Source organism: Thamnophis elegans, chromosome 8 (assembly GCF_009769535.1).
Source record: "Thamnophis elegans isolate rThaEle1 chromosome 8, rThaEle1.pri, whole genome shotgun sequence".
Lineage (NCBI taxonomy): Eukaryota > Metazoa > Chordata > Lepidosauria > Squamata > Colubridae > Thamnophis > Thamnophis elegans.
Genome location: NC_045548.1, coordinates 54,057,246 through 54,081,642, shown reverse-complemented (window position 1 = coordinate 54,081,642; position 24,397 = coordinate 54,057,246). Strand labels below are relative to the sequence as shown.

Below are 24,397 nucleotides of genomic sequence, written 5' to 3'. Positions count from 1 at the left end.
AATTCGAGGACCACCTGTAATTGATACAAACACCTGGCTGAACCTAAGCCAGCCTCTGTCTGATTAGTCCCTGGATGGAAAATTGCTAAAGAATTCCTCAACTTCCATGATGATGGGTGTCATGGATAGAATTAGATTTGGATGACAACGCTTGCGTTCAAATACAGACTCAGTAATGCAGTTTACTCTGTAACAGTGGGCTAGTTACTAATTTACCGAATGTATTTCGTAAAGTTGTTGTGAGGTCTGAGATTGGATTTAAATGTGGGGAAAAAAGAGCCTGGATAATATCAGCCATATAACATTGCCATGTAAATGAATATATATATATAATAATTTTCAATCAGAAAGCCTCAATCTCATATTTTTCAATAAGCTTTTTTCCATGATCTAATATACAAATGCAGAGGTAGTAAAGTGCTCTTCTGGTGCAAACTTGGATGAAATACATTGAAGTCAGCTTTTTGTATTTTATGCAAATAATCTTCAATAGCAACCTGAAAGAAAGAGGATATAATAATCATTATTATATATCAACAATACATTAAATATACTATAAACAATGAATTATATAAACAATAATTGTTATTGGTGCTATAAAGTGCCAATGTATTAATGGTAAATGGAACACTAATTTATAGGACACCCTGTCATGCTAGTAGAATATGAAATTCATATTTAATTTTCAGATAGAAACTTTCACTCTGTACAGTGGAAAGAGTTACTCTCACAAACACAAACTGGCTACAGACAGTTCTTGACTTACAACCACAATTGAGCCCGAAATTGTTGTTGCTAAGTGAAACATTTGTTAAATGATTTTGTCTCATTTTACAACTTTTCCTGCCACAGTTGTTAAATGAATCACTGCAGTTGTTAAATTAGTAACACAGTTGTTAAGTGAATCTAGCTTCCCCATTGACTTTGCTTGTCAGGTCACAAAAAGTGACCACATGACCCCGAAACACTGCAATCGTCATAAATGTGAGTCAGTTACCAAGCGTCTGATTGTGTGACCACGGAGATGCTGTAATGGCTGTAAGTGTAAAAATGATCACAAGTCCCTTTTTTCATTGCTGTTATGACTTTGAACAGTCACCAAATGAACTGTTGTTAAGTTGAGGACTACCTGAATTAAGTTTCTGATACATTTAACACAGTTATTTTACTTGGGAAGAAAAGTCCAACCTTCCTTCTTAATGAGAAGCCAGATGGCAAAATTTGATCATATCTACCGTATTTTTCAGAGTATAAGACATACCAAGATCTTGAAGAGGCAAATTTTAAAAAAAGTTTTTGCACTCTTCAGACCTCCCAAAAATGGCCCGTTTCTCGTGAAAACGGGCATGTGTTTTGTCAAAAAATGGGCATGAATAGCCTTTAGGAGGCTTGTAGTGCTCCTGGGGGCTGGGGAGGGGGGAAATGAGCAAAAAACGGCCTATTTTGCACTCATTTTTACCCTCCCCAGCCCCCAGGAGCACTCTGGAAGCCTCCCAAAGACTATGCATGGCCATTTTTGCAAAGGGGGCGGGGTTTCAAGAGGCCAAAAATGCTGTATTGAGTGTATAAGACGCACCCAAATTTTCACCCTCTTTTTTGAGGGGAAAAGGTGTGTCTTATACTCTGAAAACTATGGTATATGCCTGCCACACCACCACGTTCCTTGTAACTGTTGGAGGCCCCCCAAAAATAGTTTTGGAAAAGGATTCCCATCTCAAGTTTAGACAATTTGTTCCACCAAAAGAAACCACAACAATATTGACTGTACTTTGAAAAAAAATCCCAATCTACATCGTGCTTGTGTTAACACATCGTTAATTATATTTAAATGACACGGTGTTTACCAGAACACTTGATTAAATCAAATGTTACTAAAGAAAAGCCAAAGGGGATAGGTGAATAAGCAAGACTACCTGAAAATATGGCTAGATATTTGTCATAAGACTTTGTAGTTCATAGTCTCAGAATGGTCTTTGGAGGCTGAATGCCATTATCACATTTTTTTGTGAATTAAACAAAAAAGGAATACAGCCACTAACCGTACAAAGAAAGGCAGGAAATGCTTTGGCAGGGACATTCTTCTTGAAGGACCTGGCCTGGAAAGAGGCAGACAAAAGGATGCATTAAAAATTAAGGAATGTGTCAAGTTGAGACGCTTTCTCATGAATTAAGATTCTGGGATGAAATGGTAAATTATTATTCTACTAAAGAAAGAAAAGAGTTAACTGGGCACCTTCATACACACTTCAAAGCTAAGACAAAGTGGGAAGCAGATGTGAATAGAAAGAGTTGGTAATTAGATTTTAAAAAGGAGAAAGAAAAGCAGATAAATAGAGGAAAGCACAGGGCATGACTTACCATATTTTTCGGAGTATAAGACACATCTTTTTTCCTCAAAAAAGAGGCTGAAAATCTGGGTGCGTCTTATACACTGAATACAGCATTTTTTGCCTCCCGAAGCCCCGCCCCTTCACCAAAATGGCTGTGCGCAGCCTTACTGAGGCTTTCAGACAGCTCCTGGGGGCAGGGGAGGGCAGAAATGAGCAAAAAATGGGCCGTTTTTGTTCAATTTTGCCCCTCCTTGCCCCTAGGAGCACTCTATAAGCCTCCATAAGAGTATGCATGCAATTTTGTTTTTCAAAAAATGGAGCGGTTTTTGCTCATTTTTGCCCCCGCCACCCCCCAGGAGCACTCTGCAAGTCCCCCTAAGGCTATTCATGCATATATTTTTTTGGGGGGGAAACAGGCTCATTTTTGCAAAAAACAGGCCGTTTTTGGGAGGTTTGCAGAGTGCAAAAACTTTTTTTTTCTTCTTTCGGAAAGCTCTTTAACTGATTGATGAGAATTTCATTGATCAAGTGCTGTGCCAGCAGAAACAAAGTCTTTGGTGCTGCAGATAGTCAGCAATTTCTTTCTCCAGCACATGGATAAATACACCTGGAAACATCTACCTACCTACCTACTCTCTCTCCCTACCTACCTACTGTATTTCTCTCTCTCTCTCTCCCTCTACCTACCTACCTACATTTTTAAATTTGTCTCTTCAAAACCTTGGTGCGTATTATACTCCGGTGCATATTATACTCTGAAAAATACGGTGTTTCTAATGCTGATGGAAAAGATGACTTTAAAAAATGATTATATTTTCATACGTTATAGTTAGATAAAATTGTAATTGTTTGTAAAAAAACTGGCTGTCTGGATGAATGAGAGATGCTGTATAACTGGGCCTGTCCCATATGCCTTAACCCTACATGGAAAATACCTTATCAAGAGAAAACTCTTTTTTAAGAAATGTCAGCATTTGGAAAATTTACAGGTGGTTCTTGACTTATGGCCATTCATTTTAAGTTATGATGTCACTGAAAAAATTACTTATGACCGGTTCTCAGACTTATGACCATCACAGTGTCCCCACAGTCATGTGGTCAAAATTCAAGTGCTTGGCAACAAGCATGTATTCATGAAAGTTGTAAGAGTCATAATTTAGTCACTTGCGATCCAAGGGGACTTCTGACAAGCGAAGTCAACAGGCCAAGTAGATTGGTTAACAACCATGATTCACTTAATGACCGTGGCAAAAAAGTAATAAAATTAGACGCAACTCACTTAACCCATTGCTTGGCAACAGAATTTCTGATCATACATTGAAGGCTATGGGTATCGCATTGAGTATCGGAAATCTGGGTTAGCTACAAGCTTCATAATTTCTGATATATTGCAAATCAAAAGGATGTTTGTTTTTTTTTGAAAGACAAGATGAGAGCATTAGATTATGAAAAAAAAGATAACAGCATTTCGTTGAGACACATCCTCCTACAATTTTGTCTGGTAATTGCCTCTGACTACAAGAGACATGATCACGAAACTCCTTCTTTCCTTCTTCTCTTACTTGTGAATCGTATCTTTTCACTTCCCTATCAAAAGCAACCCTCTTCACTATTAGCATAGCTGGCAAATCAGGGATTTGCTACGTGACGGGTCATCGACAGGGCTATTTCATTCCAATTTGTGATATATATATCAGCACAAAATCTGGGCTGGAGCTTCCTACTCCAAGTTTAACTTTGAACTGATGATGACCGAAAGGTTTTCCTTCTTTTCAAGTTGGTTTCACTTCCCAAAGCACAAAGACGTTTCGCAACTTTAATGCCACCCGCAGAAAGGAAGCCTACTTCTGCTCTTACTCAGAGTTTTGCTCCTGTTAATTTCCTCACTTTCTCGTTCCCTTTGCGCAACTTGGAAGCATCCCCACAGCTTTAATTTTTTTTTATCCTAATGAATCAACAGAGCCACACAAGCCAAAGTCATTGCAGTAATTCTGCTCTGCTTTCTTCTCTTTTCCAGTTAAGCTAGAAGTCAGAAAATATGTACTACTTTTTAGAACTGCAGAGATTATTTCTACGCAAACGGCATGATCCACTTAACAACTGTAGTGACTTGTTGAAGAATTGTGGCAAAAAAGTTGTAAAATGAAGCAGAACTAATTTAACAACTGTCTTGCTTAGCAATGGAAATTTGGGGCTCAATTGTAGTCATAAACTGAGGACTATCAGATAATCCTAAATTTATGATGAGTGATTGATCCGATTTTATAGCCTTTTCTTGAGGTAGTTGTTAAGTGAACACAGCAATCACAGGAGCATATGGCAGTAAATGCTGGCTGGTTGCCAAGCAACCAAAATGCAGTTATGTAACAGGGGGAGTAGTCATCAGAACCAGGCCATAACAAGCTCGGGGAGAGCGTCCTTTGTAACTTCAAATGGTTGCTAAGTGTGCAACTTAAGTCAAGTCCTACCTGTATGTCTCAAGCTCCTGCTTTTGAGCAACTGAGAAATGAAATATTGGATCAAAATGAATCTTTCCTGATCTACAGAGTTCTTATGCTGTCTATCACCAGAGAGACAAACACCCCACCCCCACATTTGCAATATTAAATTAGGCGTGGAAGGCAGAGAAGAGAAAGAAAAAAACAAAATTAGCAGGAATCATATTTATCAAGGCTACATACAGTTTTGACATGACATGGAAATAATTTATGTAAGCTTAAAAGCAGATGGATATCGCCCTCTGTTGGCCATTGAAGAATATGCTCCTAACAACTGCTTGTAACTACAGTAATTGCAACATTTATTTACACTTAACTTTCCTTTATACAAATCAGTAATTGCATGTCTAATTCATACTCTCTCTATATTAGTTTGCATGCTTTCTTCTAAAGTCTATGTGAAATCTAAACACACCACACATGTTCCCAAATGTAAACAGGTTTTATAAATGCTATTTCCCAAATAATCATCTTTGCCTGTATTTTCCCCAATATATGCATTTGCTACACAATTTCTCTAATGTACATTTTTTCACTGGAGGATCAAACTGCAGCTTTGCAGCAATGGGTAAGGATTTGCCCTACAGCATTAAAAATGAAATCTTTGTATGGCAGAACTCCCATCAAAGAGGGGACAAAGTAAACAAAAAAATTACTGTCAATATTATTTCTAACGGTCTGGACAGGAAACACTCATTCCAAAGAACCAGTATCACAAAACTCTAAACACTAATATTTATTTTTAAACAGTTTAAAGTTACATCTCAAAAATTCCAGTATCCAGCTTTTTTCTCATGTCCAACCAGAGGAAGCCAGTTCTTTTTTAAATTTGGGGTTCTTGGCATCTATTCATTTGTACAACATAAGTTACCCAAGTTCCACTATAGTTTACATCAACCTTCCCCAATATGGTAAGTGTACTACCAGCCAATATGTCCACTATTCATTGCTGGAGAGGAATTCTGTCCTCACGTATTTGGAAAACGCTAGTCTACAATGTTGTTAAATGAAATTTTGATAAAATCCAGAAACTCACGTGTTCCAGATGAACATGGGCTTGACTTGCAATGTCATACACAACATCTCTTATTTTCTTCGCCTCATTGTTTCTTATGAAATCCTCTTGAGAAACCCCATGCTGACATACATGGAAGGAAAACAAGAAGAAATTTTGAATGTTCCTGGGAAATAACACTATTACCTTGAAGCTGTATTACATGGATAGTAGACATGTTATATACTATATAACTGTGATGGCGAACTTATGGCCGGAGGTAGCATGCAGAGCCCCTATCATGGGAGGGCAAAGCTCCCAAAGAACGGCCAGCTGGTCTTTGCAGTCTGAAAATGGTCCAAAAAACGGCCAAAAACAGAGCATTTTCTGGGCCTTTTTCCAGGCTGTTTTTGGCCCAAAAACAGCCTGAAAATGTCCCGAAAAATGCCTCATAACAGCCAAAAACCAGGTCATTTTCCAGACCGTTTTCCAGCTCAAAAAAACTTCCTGAAAGTAGCCAAAAAAACAGCCAAAAAGAGGGCATGTGCACGCCTGCCAGTTGGGTCTTTGGGTTTCCAGTGCTCCGGCACACAGGAAGACTAGCAGGCCGGGGCGCATGCATCTACCAGAAACCCGAACACCAGCTGCCCAGCACACACATGTGCACCGGCCAGCTAGTCTTTGGGTTTCCAGTGCTCTTGTGTGCGTGCGCGCGCGCATGCACACAAATGCATGCACGTTCCAGTTTGGGATGTCGGTGCAGAAAAGGTTCGCCATCATTACTATATAATGGGATATCTTTTGAAGTCCCAAGGATAGTTCAGAAAGTGTAATCTTATGTTTATCTCAACAGAAAATTCCATAGTAATTTCCCTTCATAAAATAACAGTTATAATTTGCTCCATTATGTGAAATTGCTAATAAAGAACATAAATAAAAACTAAAGTTTGGGTACTCTTGCTCCTCCTTATACTGATTGCACCCTTGGGTAATAGGTATGCAGCTTCCAATACCATTTTTGGAGCCTCCTCACTTTATGAGACCTATAATCTGAATAGTGTGCTAATTCTGTATATTTCAACAATACCCAATCTCTCTCTCTCACACACACTCTCTCTCTCTCTCTCTCTCTCTCTCTCTCTCTCTCTCTCTCACACACACACACACACACACACACACACACACAAATGGCTAAACGTTTTGGCCCTGAGTGTAATTACCATGTCACTGCCAAATACCTTCTGGTCTTAAGCAACTGCATATTGAACTGTGAGCCGCCCTGAGTCCCCCCAGGGAAAAGGGCGGCATACAAATAAAAGAAATACAATACAATACAATACTTAATGGCCATTCATTTAGCGACTGTTTGAATTTATGTCGGTACTGAACAAATGATAAATATTAAGCTTGGTTCACAAAGTTATACCCACTGCAGCACACCCAAACCATATGTTGCTTGGCAATCCACCTGTACTTACGATCATAGGGGTGCTTCAAGACCCCTCACCAATTTTCTCTCCCCACAGACCTGCTCTCTTGGCTACCCTGCACTCCACTGGCCCTGTCATCCCTTCTGGCCTTCCTCCCACTGCCAATGAGGTGTGCCCTGTCCGGCCTTCGTGTGAGGCAACTGTTGGTTTCTTCACAAGGCCACAATGTCCAAATCCCATACAGCCGCCTTGTGGGCCTTTGGAAGGCAGAGCTCATAGCAGCAGGACGAATGAAAAGGGCTGGCAGAAGTGGCAGAGTGCCAAGTGGAGAAAAGGGCAGAGAGGTGGAGGAGATATGCAGGTGGGGGGAATTGAAGAGGAGGTAGAGGAGAAGGTCGCTTATTTTACCAAGGCTTAGGTCTGGGAGGAACGAACCTGGGAATGGTTTGGACTGGGGTGGATCCTGTCAGAGTATGAGAGTTCATGACTTGGCAGAAACACGGTAACAAGGTTTTTCTGGATGTGATTGCTGCAACAAACTCTGACAGATCCTCACCTAATGATCAGGTGGGATCTAATTAACAATGGCAATGGAGAGTGCCAGGATTACCGTCACTAAGCAATGCAGTTATATTTTGTCATGCTTTAGAACTGCATTGCTTAGCAACAAAATTCTAATCCCAGTTATTGTTGTTTAACCAAGGACTACCTAAATGCATAAAAATAAATGAAGTTTTTAAGCTTGTAAGCAGAAAGAACATGTACACATCATTTTTTGATACAGAGGTCAACAAATGAACTGGAATGTTGCGACAAGGTTTTTAGGCATCTATCAGGACAATAACGATAAGGTGTTTTAAATATTAGATTTCAAATGTTCCAATAATTTCCCGCCTAGAAATCTTACTACCAAAACAAAATATGTCATAACGTACAAGCACTTCCAATGAAGGACCAATTCTCAAATCCTATTAAAAATAGAAATGATACACAACTGTCAGCAGAATTTGCTGATCTATCAACATGACATCAAGTGTATGAATATTGTTACAAATTGGATCTCAGCTTTACTGTCTTACCAGCATGCAAATATCCATAGGGAGAAACACTTTCCTTCTGCTAGCATGATATGGAGTTGCCCTTAAACAGGTTACAATGCCTTGGGCCTTCCCTATGTGACTGGCTGCATGGTCTGCGTGGATGTCCCTCACACCTGTAAAGACAGAAAAGTTAAGCCTAAAGGATGCTTACTGAAATGGCAAGGCAACAAAATCCCATCAGAACTGACAGGTAAGACATTTTTTAAAGAACAATATAAAAATGCAAACAGTTTACTTGGATTTCCCACATTTGTCGGATGATTAGAAACAGAACTTCATATTATTGGGGAGTGGGGAAAAGAAAACCTCTACCTTTTACTGGCCAACTGTAATCTCAGCTGTACATGTGATAATTGCATTTATTAACATAGTTTACACTATAAGAAAATGCAATCACATAAGTAGGCCATAAGCAAAAAACTACAATTTACTATATAGCTTACTAAAACTATAGATTTACAACCATTCATTTAGCAACTGTTACAACGCGGTGTTAACTAATGACTATTTTTCATACTTACGACCAATGCAGCACTTCCATCACCAAGTGATCAAAATTCAGGCACTTAACAAATGATTTATGACAGTTGCAGTATAGCAGGGTCGTGGGATCACCTTTTTGCGACCTTCTGACAAGCAAAATCAATGGGGAAGCCAGATTCACATGTTACTTCGCTTAACAACTGTGGGAAGGAAGGTTGTAAAACTGGGGCAAAGCTCACTTAACTTGGTTGGCAACAGAAATGTTGGGCTCAATTGTGGTCACAAATCAAAGACTGCCTGCATTGGTACATCCACCCACGTGGCAAGTGCCAGAGGAATCAAGAGTGCACCTACCAAGTGTTTCTAGGGTGAGATAAAGGAGTGAGCTCTGTGTATTTTCAGCATATGTCTCAAGTTCACTGATATCCCGATAAGCTCGGTCATCCAGATTCTTTTCCTGTGCGTTTGAAAACAAAGAGGGGAAGTATATATTAAACCACAAATCACCGAGGTTAACTTAAGAAATAGAAGGATGTCACTTTTATTCAAAGAAAGCATCATCTTCTGAATTAGGGACATGTAGATTATTCTTCCTCCTAAACTAAGCAACTGTCTTGTTTCCTGGGTTTAAAAAAGAGAGGAGAAAAATAGGGAAAGAAAAAAAACAGAGAAAACAGAAAACCATTTGAAGAAATAAGAAATGTGGATTTATGGATGGCTGTTACGTATAAGTTGGGTTGACAAAATCAGAAATGAGGAGGTGATTAGCTGCCTGGGAAAGCCAGGGGAAATCATCAAAACCATAAAAAAAGAAAAGTTAGAATATTTTGGAGATGTGATACATCACCCAGAAAAATACGGCATACTTCACTTAATCCTCCAGGGAGGAATTGAAGGCAAAAGAGGTCCAGGCAGAAGAAGAACATCATGGCTTCAAAACCTAAGGGACTGGTTTGGACAAAACTCAGCAACACTTTTTCGTGCAGCTGTTGACAAAAATAGGATTGCTGACATGGTCGCTAATGTCTGATGATGGATATGGCAAAAGGAGATGATTATTTTTCCTCCTAAACTAAGTCACTGTCTTGTTTCCTTTGTTTAAAAAAGAGAGGAGGAAAAATAGGGAAAGAAAAAAAACAGAGAGGGAAAGGAGTTGCTAAGCATCAAGAACAAAAGAAGTCTTAATCTTTACTAGAAGCATATCATAATTTTTAGGAGATAATGCTTTACTAATTTTCCTCTTAGCTAGAAAGAACACAGGTCCCCTTTATGTACACTCATTGTAAATAGAGGAGCCTTGGAAATTGATCCTATTCCACAGTTAATTGTGTACCTCTAAAGCAGCTGGAATCTGCTAATGGAAAGAAGCATTATTTAGCTGCCTGCTAATGTAATGATTAAATAGCTCAAGGTAAAGTAAAAAAAAAAGAATATTTAGGTTGACAGCCAAAATACCGTATCTTCCACTGAGCTCTGTTATTAAACTGGTTAATCAGTTTATTTACTCGTTATTTATTAATACAAACCCAATAAACATTTCTCAATAGACACTTGCATAATCTCTAGAGGGAGTGAAATCATGACATTTCTGTAGCTTCCTAAATATCAATGCAACACAGGTACACTATCTTTCACAATACAATAAAATCTTGTATGTTTTGTAGAAACTGAATTAAAATCATCAAGGGAGAAAAATACAGTAATAATTATAACCTGCATTTATTTTGATGTTTTGATATTTTGTTCATACTGCAGTTTATTCTATATTACCTTTATAAAATATTTAAAAACATATTCCTAATGCAAACATATTATAGTCTCTTACACTACAATAAACACTTCAGGATATTTTTCAGCCTTTCAAAATTAAGCATTTTGCCACAGTAGTTGCAGTTGCATCTTTACCATGATGTACAGTCATATTATTTTGGGGGGGGGGGAATAATAAAGAAAGTTAAAAAATGCTGCTATATATGTCTATGAGTTCTGTTGTGGCCCAGCAGGAGCCGTTGGAGCTGCCACCAGACTCCGACAGCGAGGGGCCCTATGAGTCGGCTCTGGAGGATGTGGAAGACCCTGGACAAGGTTCCGACTCCGAGCAGGACGCAGAGAGGCTTGTTGGCCACCAGGAGGCGCCTGAGCCTTGGACCAGTGGGGAGGAGACAAGGGAGTGTGATCCGGATGTCATGCATTGGAACAGTGGGGAGGAGCCAAGGGAGTTGTTCCTGGATGCCAGGCAACAAAGAGCTAATAGGCGTAAGGAACAGTTACGCAGTTACAGGAGATAATTGCACTCAGGTGATGGTAATTAGGCTCCTCTCAAGACTATAAAAGGAATGATTAAGCACACGCCCCTTTGCAGGAGTCAAAGTATTCACTAAAGTTGGAGAACTTTCATGGCTAGCTTGGCAGGCTGGATTGCTGCCAAGGTTAGTCTGTGCTGGATTGCTGCCAAGGTCCTGTCTGTGTGTTAATAAATCCTTGAAGTATCTTTGTCTTGACATGTTTTGGTGTAGGACGAGGGGGGGGGGGGTCAGAACAGAGTTCTATATGAAATGTCATGATTCATTTCAAATTGTTCTGGAGATTGCTATTGTAAAAAGCACTAAGTATTCTATTACTCAGTATCTCCACTCCCTGGATGTTTTTTGGGAGACCATTTATTTGCCGCCAAGCCTCTAGAGCACCAGGGACATCAGAATAGCCTCTCTGCAGCTGCGATCTTCTGGGGGGAGTCCCTGAGCCACCAATTCCTACCTCACAGCAGAGAAATCAAAGCCAGCCCAGCCCAGGCATTTCACCACCGGATAGCCCGCCCGGTGGCAGGCCTTCAGGGGCAATTCCTACCAGGAAGATACCAGCCCCAGAGCCCAGGCCCAAAGCTTCCAAGGCTGCCCCAAAGGCCGCCAAAGCTGGTTGGACCCTCAACATAACCCTCAACATAGAATTCAGTTACAAGGACTTATCTTTATTCAAGTTATTCACGAATACTGGGAAGTGAGGGGGTATTTTTGTTTTTTGAAAATAATGTAAAACTTACCCTTTGGTCAATAATATTCATAAACCATCTTTTGGTCAGGTTTTGCCTCCTAACAGCCTAAAATCAAACAAATAGGATACATTTATATAGAAAACAAGAAGAAATCAAAAAATCAAACCAAGATAATCCCCAGTGCTGGCTTGTATTAAAAGTTTATTTAATCTAACATTCCATTTTCAGCAGTCAACAATCAGATGCTGTAGAGAATTGAAATGATAATTTAATCAAGAGAGTGGAGGTGCAGCTTTTGAAAGTAAATACCGTATTTTCAAAGTATAAGACACACCTTTTTCCCTCAAAAAACAGAGGCTGAAAATCTGGGTGCATTTTACACACTGAATACAGCATTTTTTACCACCTGAAACCCTGCCCCCTTCATCAAAATGGCCATGCATAGCTTTTAGGCGGCTTTCAAAGTGTTCCTTGGGGCTGGGGGGGAGGGGCAGAAATTTTGCCCTCCCCCCAGTTCCCAGGAGCACTCTATAAGCCTCCTAAAGGCTATCCATGCCTTTCGATAAAAAATGGCCTGTTTTTGCAAAAAACAGGTCATTTTTTGCTCGTTTTGGGGAGCCCCACCCCCTAGGAGCACTCTACAAGCCTCCTAAAGGCTATTCATGTCCTTTCTTTTGAAAAAAAGGGCCCGTTTTCACAAAAAAACGGGCCGTTTTTGGTAGGTTTGCTGAGTGCAAAACTTTGTTTTTTTAATTTGCCTCTTCAAAACGGTGCGTCTTATACTTCGGTGCATCTTATACTCCGAAAAATACAGTAAATAAATGCAGTGAAAGATATATTGGTATCCTGGCTTGGCTACAGGGCTGTACATCTCTTTAAACACATGAAATCCAAATCACCTCTCTTTGAATCTTAAAAACAGCCATATCTTATTATAGCAGGGGCCTCAAGAGCACCAGGTGGTGAAGGCCACTGCAGCTGGGACAAGTCTAGGGTGGTTTCTAGAAGCAGCTGAGGTTTTGCGCACCTGTAAAGCCACAGCGTGCCAAGTTCCCTGTGAGTTGCAGGGAAGCAATTAGTGCAGGGGCACATGGTTCTGGAGCTGCTTACTGCCCTGCAGGTGGGAGGGAACAGACAGTTGGAGAACTGAAAGGAAGGCTGTCCCTTACCTTGGAAGAACTGAGGCTCAGGCCCTGGAGGGATCAAGCCCAGAAAGTCTTAGCTAAAGGCTGGTGGAATTCAGTTAACATGTGATACCCTGCTTTACAACTACATCACTTAGTGACAGAAATTCCACTCCCAATTATCATAACTCAACAATTATCTATAAATTGCTGCTCTGAAGGTGAAGGTAAAGGTTCCTTATTTGTTCTCCACATATGTGCTAGTCGTTCTAGGGGGTGGTGCTCATCTCCGTTTCAAAGCCGAAGAGCCAGCACTGACTAAAGGTAAAAGTAAAAGTTCCCCTCACACATGTGCTAGTCGTTCCCAACTCTAGGGGGCAGTGCTCATCTCCGTTTCAAAGCCAAAGAGCCAGCGCTGTCCAAAGACATCTCTGTGATCATGTGGCCAGCATGACTAAACATTGAAGGCGACCAAAGTGGTTCCTATTTTTCTACTTGCATTTTTAAATGTGTTTGAACTGCTAGGTTGGCAGAAGCTGGAAGAAGTAATGGGAGCTCACTCCGTTATGCAGGACTAGAGATTCGAACCGCCGACCTTTCTTTTTATTATAAAATATTTTATTCAATTTTCATATTCCATTTGCAATCATTTATATACAGGGTATTTAGTATAAGAAAAAAAAAAGAAAAAAAAGAAAAAGGGAATAAAACGAACAAGTAAAAAGGAAACACAACTCATCATTCACAACCCCACCTAACCCTTGCATCCTCCATACACCCCATCTACCCCCTCCAACTTTCCTTTCTCCCTCTAACACTCCCCTCCTACTTCCCTTTCCCCTCAAACCTTCCTTCTCCCCTTACTCCCCAGACACCCTCCTTACATTCCCCTTACTCCTTACATTCCCCTTACTCCTTCCTTACTCCTCCCTCTTCCTTCCCTCTACCTCCCTCCTTGGTGTATGCCTTTATTCGAGTGTTGTTTGATCTGATAAAAGTAAAGTGAACCAAGGAAAAATAATAATAATAATAATAATAATAATAATAATAATAATAAAAAAGAACCACCGTATATAAATACATTCTTGTTCTTATTAAGACTATGTTAACACCCCCCCACCCCACCCCCCACAATCCCCATCCCTAATCCTCCCGACTTCCCAGGGCCCACACCTGGCACTACCTTCTATCTAAAATATCTTGTATACATATGGATTAAAAAATAAAAGTAATATATCAAAAAAAAAAAAAAAAAGAAAAGCAGAGAAGGAAAAAAAAGGAAAAAAAAAATAAAAGAGAAAAGAGAAAAAAGAAAAAAAGAAACCACTCTTTGTGTTGGTCTCAGCCCCCCATCTTTATCTATGCTTAAATAGTATAAATCATTCTATCTATATTTTATTCTCGTCTCTTACTTCTTTGCTATTTACCCCGACCTTCTGTAGACTCTCCCATTCCCTTCCTAAACCTCATGATCCCTTCCAATAAGAATTAAGCAGCGTGGTTCATGCCATATATTCAAATATAACTTTACAGACAAGTAATCAAACTTTCCCTTCTAGTGAAATTTAAATAACGTAAATGATCTTTCTTTACCCCTTTTTCAAACAGTAATTCAAAATAATCTAACCAGATTTCCCCTTCTTAGTAAAGTTAAGCAGCGTAGATCAGATATTACTTTACACAGGAATCAATTCTATCTTAAGATAATTCCAACCGACTTCCCCTTCTAATAGGATTTAAATAACTTAGTTCATTCCACATGTATTTTACCCTCATCCCCCACTTGTCTGATATTTACCACTATCAAATTTATACTACCATTTGTTTAAAATGTAACTCAGAGCGATTTGTAGCATGAATCATTCCACATATTCCAATAATACTTTCAGCAAGAGTCAGTTAACCTTCTATTTTAAGGTAGTCGCTTCTAACAAAGTTTAAACAACATAAATCATTCCGCATTCTTTTAAAAGTTATCTTAAGATAATCCCAAGCGGCTTCCTGTTCTAATAAGCTTTAAACAACGTAAATTTTGCCCTCTTCCCTTGCTTGTCTGATATTTACCACAAATAACGTAGTTCATTCCACATGCATTTTACCCTCATCTCTTGCTTGTCTAATATTTACCACTATCAAATTTATACTAGCGTTTATTTGAAAAGTAACTCAGAACTATTACAACCAACTTTCCCTTCAAATAAAAGTTAAATAGCATGGATCATATTCAAATAATACTTTCAGCAAGAGTCAGTTAACCTTCTATTTTAAAATAGTCCCATCTAACAAAGTTTAAACAACATAAATCATTCCGCATTCTTTTAACCACTATCAAATTTATGCTAACGTTACTTTAGAATCTAGCTCAAAGTAGTTTCACCCAGCTTTCCCTTCTGATAAAAATTAGTCCACTTTTTCTACCGGAGAGAGGTCTCAAACCCCCATTCAGTCCTCAACTTTAGGAAGTCTTTTAAAGTATCTAAATTCTCGATCTGCGTTCTTCTGCTTCTCCGAGGGAGGAGGGGCTACCCCCTCCATCTTGCAGCCGCATGGCCAGCCGTTTGCTTTCTCCTTCCGCTTGTCTCTCCTCTCTTCCAAGCGCGTCAGGAAGTCCCGCCTTCAGAATCCTACAATAGAAATCTTGAGCCTCCGAAACAGAGTTAAGACGAAATCTTTGATTCTCAAATGTAACCGTGATGCCGGCAGGGGCCTCCCATCTGTATCGAATCTGTTGACTCCTAAGCTCTTTAGTTAAAAAAGTGTAGTCCCTTCTTGCTTTCAACATCTGGAAAGGTATATCTTTGAAGACAATCACGTCCTGGTCATCAACTCGGAGACTGTTATTATGAAACTTTTGCACAATCGCGTTTCTAGATTCTTTTGTAGAGAAATGTATAATTATGTCCCTCGGGAGCTGTCGCTGTTCCGCTATCAATGAGTTCTGGCGATAGATTTTCCGAATCTGCCAATCAAAGTTAAGTCCCGGGCTTCCCAGCGCATGGCTGAAGGCTTCAGCAAAGGTCTGTTTCAAATTCTCTTGCTCCTTTTCACGGAATCCTCTGACTCTTATTGAAAATGCCTTCCTATTAAAATTTTGCATCATAAGCTGTTCTTCGTTATTTCTAATTTTTTCTTGTAAAATTTGAATATTGGTAGTCAAATTAAAATTAGCCTTCTCCAGACTTTCCAATTTGTTCTCTATTTCAGCAGAGTAATCTGACAGGGCAGACACAGCTGCAAACGTATTCGCCTTCATTTGATTAACTTTAAATTTTAGATCATCATAAAGTTGCAATACAAATTCCTTAATTTCTTTCTTAAAGGCATTAAAGATTTTAAAGAGATATTCCTGTGTTAAAACTTCTCCAGTAGAGGGCGTAGGAGACAAAGGCTGTGTTTCCAAAAAAGATTCTTTAAATTCTTTAGACACATTTGTAGCAAAACGCTTCTTTGATCTGGGTGCCATAATAAATAAACAAGTAAGCAGCGCTTCGCTCCCCTCTATTTCCAAAGAAAAAGAGTTTATTTTGTTAAGGAGCGGTCTGCAGGAAGATAAACCCGGCTAAGTACATCCAGTAATCATCCACGGAGAGAAATCGCCATTTTGAAGTCTATTTAAACAAAGAAGTCTTTAAGACGAATGGTGCTGGTACTTAAGATAGTAATAAAAGCATAAATCTCACAGGGGTGGTACCCTCCCGTATCAAATCTAGCTTGAAAAAACTTTGTTTTGTCCTGGGGGGGGCTAGCCTGTCTGGGGCTGCCAAAAAAAAAAAGGCAGCTGAGAAGAAATGGCCGGAGATAAAAGCTCCGCTTCGGCTGGATCTAATCTCTTCCACAGCCAAAAAAAGGAAAAAGGCTGTGGCTTACGAATAGACCCTAGTCTACGGAGCTATCCTCCCTGCCCCTTTCTTAGCCAAAAAGGGGTGCTATCTATGATCTTATTTAGATATACAGACCAGATCTCTGAGGAGCTCGGTGGAGCCCTCCTCGGCAACAGGCCACGCCCCCAGCGAACCGCCGACCTTTCTGATCTCAGCGTCTTAGCCACTGAGCCACCACGTCGCATGCAAAGCAACTAAGACCCTCTTAAATGTGAAGTCACTAGCAATTAAATTCAATATCTGCAACAATTTTTACAAGAGAGGATTTTAATCCTAGGAATCATTGCATATTTGTGGATTAGAGAGATACAGGTAAAATTGGAATGCAAAGCTGTAACTTGGGGACTGAGTAAGTGAATGTTATATTCAGGAAAACTTTTATCTGAAACTTTATTTTACTGCTGCAAAACAAGACAGGTGTTCTAATTTATATGGGGAGCAAAGGACAGGCAACTTCCTCTGAAAACCTGAAGGTCACCCTGGAAGAATTAGGCAATCTATCAGAACGGTTGGCACTATTTGTTTACTTTCCAAGGAAAGAGGGCGTCATTTGCATCAGAGTGCCCAGTTGCCTCTCCCCATGTCTTCCTGGTAAAGGGTCACACCCAAGTAACTACCCCACAGCATGGAAAATATTTTTTTCCATTTCCTGAATTAAATTTCTCCATTTTCTTAACTCCAGTTCTTTTCAAGCCAGCTGATAAAAACTTTCCAAGAGCATTTCCCACAAATATAAAAGCACTATAACTACAAACAATTTCAAATGTAAATACTATGCTATACCAAATATTTGACCCACCTATTGCCTTTAATTCTGCCCTATCCTATACTGCTGACCAGCATTGATAAAACTTGGGTGCATTGATTTTTTTTGCCAGAGATGGAAAACAGAAACATTAATTAATATAAAGCTAAAATGGGCTAATGTAACTTATAACTCAGAGAATAAGAACTCATCAAGTTCACTTGTTCAAAGAAAAAGGGGAAAAAAATAAGAAAATTCTAGCTTTGTGTACTGCTCAGAGTGGCATTCAGTTATCCGGAAAAAAGCCATTTAATTCACTGCTTAGCCTTATACCTTCCACAGCTCTATAGCCACTGGTTGTTGTGGTGGATTATCCTGGTAAATATCTTCTACAGCTTTCCTCCAAAACTCTATCCGCATCAAACCAATGGTCTTCTCAGTTACAGAGTCTCTAATCTGGAAATGAAACAGAGTAGGAGTGATAGTCCAATTACATTGCTTTTTTTAATCACATCAAGTATATGAAATTGTTTAAACAAAAAACAATGATATTGTTTAAACAAAGGGAAGAGATGGGAAAAAGAGCAGCCTGTTGTAGATACGTAGGATTCTTCCTTGAATAAGGAATCCTACCATGGGGAGATTAGAGAGGCTCCACTCTTAGTTATTTTGAATTGAATTGAATTGAATTTTATTATTTGTATGCCGCCCTTCTCCGGGAGGGACTCAGGGCGGCGAACAACTCAAAAGGGGAAAAGGGGAACATAGAACAGAATACAAGTAATTAAAATAGCCAAGAATCACACAATCATACAAGTCGAGAGGGGAGGGGAACTCATCAACCCCAGGCCTGCTAGCAAAGCCAGGTTTTAACGGCTTTTCGGAAGGCCTGGAGAGAGGTGAGGGTCCGAATCCCTGTGGGGAGTTCGTTCCAGAGGGCTGGAGCTGCCACAGAGAAGGCCCTCCCCCGGGTAGTAGCCAGATGGCATTGGCTAGTAGACGGAACCCGGAGGAGGCCAACCCTGTGTGATCTAATGGCAACTATTTGCAAATAGTTACAATAGATCTCATTAGATGACAAAGATACACCGTATTTTTCATAAGACACACCAAGATTTTGAAGAGGTAAGTAAGAAAAAAAAGTTTTTGTCCTCCCCAGCCCCCAGGAGTACTGCAGGCTTCAGCAGGGTTGGGGGAAGACAAAAATGCCCCCGTTTTTGCAAAAAATGGGCAGAAAACGGGCCATTTTTCGCAAAAACAGAGGTGTTTTTGCCTACCCCCAGCCCTGCTGAAGCCTGCAGAGTGCTGCTGGGGGCTGGGAGGGGAGGCAAAATTGCCTCCATTTTTTGCAATAAACAACCCATTTTTTGCAAAAATGGGATGCAGGGGCAGGGATTTGGGAGGCCAAAAATGGTTGTATTCGTGGTATAAGATGCACTAATAGTTCCATGCTCTTTTAAGAGGGGGAAATGGTGTGTCTTATACTCTGAAAAATACGGTAAATAAGAGAAGATCTGGGTAATCCCAATTTTTCAGATATTAAAAAGAGTTTGCAAAAAATCAATCATTTTAAAATTAGGAAGCTATCAACCATAATAAGTAATTTATAAATGAAATCTATAAATCAAATTATCTTACTTTTTATAAGGGTTATGTTGATAAAGTTCCCAACTAATTGTTAGGCTGATAACATCAGCTTCTCTATTCTTTCAACTGTTCTTAATCCACTTATTGTTAGTAGTAGATAAGCAAGAAAACATTTCAAGTTTATCTAACAAACATAATTATTCCTGGTCTGTAAAAAGGCAGATAGGCAATTTGAAGGCAATATCAGTGTTGGCTATTGTTGTACTCAGCTTTAGTTTGGATCTGTACCTTCTAAATTCAACTTTGAAATCAGTGTCAGATTTTGGTAGTGTTTTTGAAGAATAAAGACTCATTGACTTGGAGATAACAATTTTTTCAATAGTAATAATTATTACAATTTCTGTTTATAGCTTGCGACCAAAATATTTATTGGAACTGTTTCTATGGGACAAGCAATATCACACTAACATATCTGTTTAACATAAAATTTCTGGATACAATTAACATTTAAGTTGGGACAAAAGTATTAAAGCAAAAGCCTGATTGTTGCATAATAATAACTCATATAACGTGATTTTATTCATTTATCTATTCTCTCAAAAGTAATCAATGCCCTGTGCCAAATCCAGCCTTGAAAATGGACTTCAACAGGTCCTGATAATCTATTTTCTTCATTACGTTCTATAGCAGGGCTGACAAACTCAGGGCCCAGGGGCAAGGTCCAGTCTGGGGGGTGCTTAGATCTGGTCTGCAGGGTTGCCCTGGAAACAGTGAAGGATTGGTCCACAGTGCCTCTCCCAGTGAAAAGAGAGCTTGGGAGGGCTGCATGCGGCCTTCCCGAACTCCATTTTCATGGGCAGAAGGTTGCAGGAGATCATCGCAGCCGAAACGGAGCTCAGGAGCCTGTTTTCCCTTGCAGAGTGCTCAGGCCATCACAGAAGCCCCTGACATGAGTGATGTTGAGATGGCCATGCCCACCGTGGTGAAAGACAACCATGATGCAGCCCTCAATGAAATCCAGTTTGAAACCTCTTCTCTATATCAGGATACATATTCTAAAGCACGGGTGTCACACTTGATCACGTCACGTGATATTACAAATCGTGACTTTTTTGCCTTTGCGGAGCCAGGGTAGGCATGACCTGCGTGTGATGCATCCGGGCCGCCAGTTTAACACCCCTGTTCTAAAGGGACAGTTTAATATATCAAAAGCAAATACTGGAATATCCCAGAGCAATTCATTAAAATCAATATTATTTTCATTCGTTCCTAAATTACTACAGAATAATACAGACAAATATCCATTCATAATGACAGAATCCTAAAAAGATTATAAAGTTACCCAAAACAATTTATTTTGTACACCTTGCACATTTATAAGACTGGAGGATTATTTTGCATTTATGTTCAAAGTAATCCATATACATGTTAGAAATTATTTTTATTGTCATGTTTTCATATGCAAGTAAACAATCCATTATAGTCAGTCTGGTATTGCTGACTAAACTTGGCAAGACAGTAACTGACAGGGAAAAACACAAACTTCATGTTTGGGATTTTTAGAGGTTTTTTTTTAATGTTAACATTGTGTTGTATAATGGATATTTTAATACCTGCCTGAGCCAGTTCTACATTGAAGGCTCTCAGGGCCAAGACAGAGGCACGTGATTCAGCAGGCAACAGCAGCACACACAGGAAGCCTTCATAATCCCGTTTTCTAGATATACAAAGAATAAATAAGAACATTTCCTTTCATCACAAGCTCATTTAGCCAGTGGAACAGATAAAAAGTGTCTCAGTTCAATTATGTTTTTAATTCTATTTATTAATCAAATTGGTATGGTTGCCCATCTCACAGAAAGTGATTCCAAGCAGTGCACAAAAATCATTTTGCACTTATTCTCTAGATCAAGGGAATGTAAACTGATACTCTCCATATGGTCCAGTTTACAATTCTTAGAACTATAAAGCACTCATCTGCAGGCTGGCGAATGAGAATTGTAGTCCAGATCTTCAGGAGCACCCATTCCTCTTCTGAAGTAAAAATATATACTCAATACACAATGCCTAGGATTTATTTTAAAATTAAGGTTACATCATGTCTTCAAAATTAACTTGGCACTATCTGAAGACAACCACAAAGTATTAAATAATAGGCTCTATCCCTAAAGAAAAAGCAACATATTTTTGCTGGTCATCAAAAAATAGTTCTGGCATCATTAATTTATTTTTCCAACAGACACAAAGCTGAAAAATATTGTAATAAAATGGTAGAATGGGTTGTAGCATTACAAACGAGGGCTTGCATTTATGAAAGTCAAGTCAAATCAATTTATTACAGCTCTAAGACCAAATGCAGTAACAAATTTAACAGTAGAACTGTTAAATACATACTGTACATATGACAAGAAAGAGAGTAAGTATAACAGGATCTATAAAATGTTTATGGGGGGAAATCAAGTTCTAAATATAGAGATGTTCCAAATTAAGTTTGAAACAGCATAACACACATTCCATTTCTCTGGCTAGTTCCTCTTTAGTTTTAGATAATCAAAAAGCTTTGACTACAAAAGGAGATGGTTTTATTGTAGAATATCATATGTGCTTTACCCAACGTGCTTTTAGAATACACATAAAGGAGCCTGGTGTGCTATGATCCATGATGTTGGTCCAAGAGTTGGACTCAACTTAGCGACAGAACAACAACCAAAACCATATAGTCTTGGGGAAAAATAAAGAACAAACCCGAAAAATGGGCAAACTATTTATTCTGTGGTCGCCGCTGCAAAAAATCAGGAGATGACACTGCAAAAAATCAGGGACGGTCACTAACTGGTGGTCCATGGACCACTGATGGTCCACGAGAGAAGTTTGGTGGTCCGCAGAAAAATTATTTGCAATTTTTATATTGCACTAAATACTATTTATCTTTTTAAAAAAATCATATTAGTGGTCTGCGGGATTTAAAATTATGAATTTAGTGGTCCCTGGGGTCCGAAAGATTGGTGACCCCTGCTCCAGAGGACAAGCACAATGGATACTGTACTAGGAATAGCAGTCTAGCCAAGATGTGTGCAAATACAGCTCGTCTGTTTGGAACCCGCATATCAGACATTAATATAATCAAGGGAGTGCAGAGATATTTCAGGAGAAGAGTCCTCCATTCCTCTACTCGCAATAGAATATCTTATGCCACCAGACTTGAAATTTTGGGCTTGGACAACTTAGAACTTCATCGTCTTCGATCTGGCCTAAGCGTAGCACATAAAATTATCTGCTACAATGTCCTACCTGTCAATGGCTACTTCAACTTCAACCACAACAACACACAAGCACACAACAGATATAACCTTATGGTAAACCGCTCCAAACTCGATTGCAGAAAATACAATTTCAGCAACAGAGTGGTCAATGCCTGGGATGCACTACCTGATACAGTGGTTTCTTCCCCAAACCCCCAAAACTTTAACCTGTCTACTGTCAACCTCACCCCATTCTTAAGAGTTCTGTAAGGGGCGTGCATAAGTGCACCAACGTGCCTATGGTCCCTGTCCTAATATTCCCTTGTATTTGTATCCACCTCATGTATTAATAATCATGTTTATACTTATATCTGTTATCTAATTCATGCTTGACGAAATAAATAAATAAATAAAAATACAATAAATGATGTACAATGAGAAGAAAAAATGCACAAGGGGGACACCGGGACTCTTTGGGGAGACGCCTGGGATATAAATGTCATATAGAAATGTTAAATCCCGGGAGAGGAAGCTGGGAAGCGAATGCACTGACTCTCCCCAGCAACGTTAAGACACGGCCTCGGCTTGCAGGTCGTTCTCAAGGGCGACTGGAGCACCTCTAACGTCACATTATCTAAACGTGTGCAAATCAAATAGGTGCCAAACCACATCCCGGAGGGAAATTGTCCTGCTTATCCTGCCCCAGTCCGGCCCAGTCCAGCCCAGATCCGACTCCGACCCCACGGCAGAACCCGAAGAAGCAGCCACCGGCCTCACCGCAGCAAATCCAGGCAGTAGCGCTCCTCTCCTCCCGCACTCGGCTGGCTGGAAGCAGCCAGGGCAGCCGGCGCGCGCCCTCCGAGGCTAGCTGGGATCAGCAGCCGCCCGCGGCCAGCGCGTGGCGCCCGCAGCGTCCAAGGGGGAAGAGCCGCGCGCGAACTTCGGCCCAGCGCCGCGGCGCCCGCGGAGGCCGCCATGCTTGCTAAGGCCACGCCCCACGCCCCCCACTTTTGTCAATCACAACCGCCGGCGACGCTTCTTTTGTCACGGCCCAGCTATGTAATCGGAGGCTCTCCAAGGGCTCCGCCTCTGCTGTCAATAATTGGACGCTTAACTGCCCCCTCCCCGCCTTTCTTCGTTTACACGTGCTGTTCCCCAATCGGATGGGGTTCCCTCTAGAACGGGGATCTCCAACCTTGGCAACTTTAAGACTGGAGGACTTTAACTCCCAGAATTCCCCAGCCAGGAAAGCTGTCCTCCAGGCTTAAAGTTGACTGGGGAATTCTGGGAGTTGAAGTCCTCCAGGTTTAAAGTTGCCAAGGTTGGAGACACCCCCCCCCCCCCCAGACGGCTTATCTCTTAACCCTCAATTTCCCTTAAGACAGCCGGGCTTTCTGCCTTGAAATCAGGAAGGTAGGGGCGTCCCAGTGCAGGCTCCTGGGCTAGGCATCAGATTCTCTCCAATAGACTTGGATGGATGTTGGTTTCCGTTTCTCTGTAAAACTCTTGATCTATTGGTCCTCTATTAATTATAGTTATATTATATTATATATTATATTATATTATATTATATTTGTTATATTATATTATTATAATCCCATGAGATTTCTTCCAGCTGCAGAGAAAGTCCCACTGAACTAGTTTGGATTATCTGAGTATCTGATTATGTGGTAGACCTCCATAAAGGTAAAGGTCCCCCTCGCACATATGTGCTCGTCTTTCCTGACTTTAGGGGGCAGTGCTCATCTGCGTTTCAAAGCTGAAGAGCCAGTGCTGTCAGAAGACGTCTCCATGGTCATGTGACTGGCATGACTAAATGCCGAAGGCGCTTGAAACGCTACTACCTTCCCACCAAAGATGGTTCCTATTTTTTTATTTGCATTTTTTACATGCTTTCAAATTGCTAGGTTGGCAGAAGCTGGGACAAGTAACAGGAGCTTACTAGTTACATGGCACTAGGGATTCAAACCGCCAAACTGCCAACCTTTCTG

At 40.2% G+C, this 24,397-nt stretch overlaps 1 protein-coding gene across 3 annotated transcripts; it reads right to left on the bottom strand.

Annotated features, from left to right (window-relative positions):
* Positions 1-312: 312 nt before the first annotated feature.
* Positions 313-23,425, bottom strand: NDUFAF6 (NADH:ubiquinone oxidoreductase complex assembly factor 6). 3 transcript variants are annotated; one of them, XM_032223267.1, is made up of 9 exons: positions 23,184-23,425; positions 20,782-20,881; positions 17,911-18,033; positions 11,876-11,932; positions 9,190-9,292; positions 8,332-8,465; positions 5,865-5,966; positions 2,040-2,096; positions 313-497 (listed from the first exon to the last, which is right to left on the bottom strand). In XM_032223267.1, the coding sequence occupies exons 1-9, from the start codon at positions 23,381-23,383 to the stop codon at positions 369-371; spliced, it is 1,005 nt and encodes a 334-aa protein (XP_032079158.1). In that variant the 5' UTR covers positions 23,384-23,425; the 3' UTR covers positions 313-368. The 3 variants fall into 3 exon arrangements, with proteins under 3 accessions (XP_032079158.1, XP_032079159.1, XP_032079160.1); XM_032223268.1 differs by lacking the exon at positions 2,040-2,096; XM_032223269.1 differs by lacking the exon at positions 23,184-23,425 and having other exon boundaries at positions 20,778-20,868.
* Between the last annotated feature and the right edge of the window lie 972 nt (positions 23,426-24,397).

Excerpts from the sequence above, each read along its gene's own strand:
- NDUFAF6 (XM_032223267.1), bottom strand. The coding sequence starts at position 23,383 with ATGGCGGCCTCCGCGGGCGCCGCGGCGCTGGGCCGAAGTTCGCGCGCG. Across the intron at positions 9,293-11,875 it reads TGAATATTATTGACCAAAGG|GAAAAGAATCTGGATGACCG; the intron begins GTAAGTTTTACA and ends TCAAACGCACAG. Across the intron at positions 8,466-9,189 it reads TCTCACCCTAGAAACACTTG|GTGTGAGGGACATCCACGCA; the intron begins GTAGGTGCACTC and ends CTGTCTTTACAG.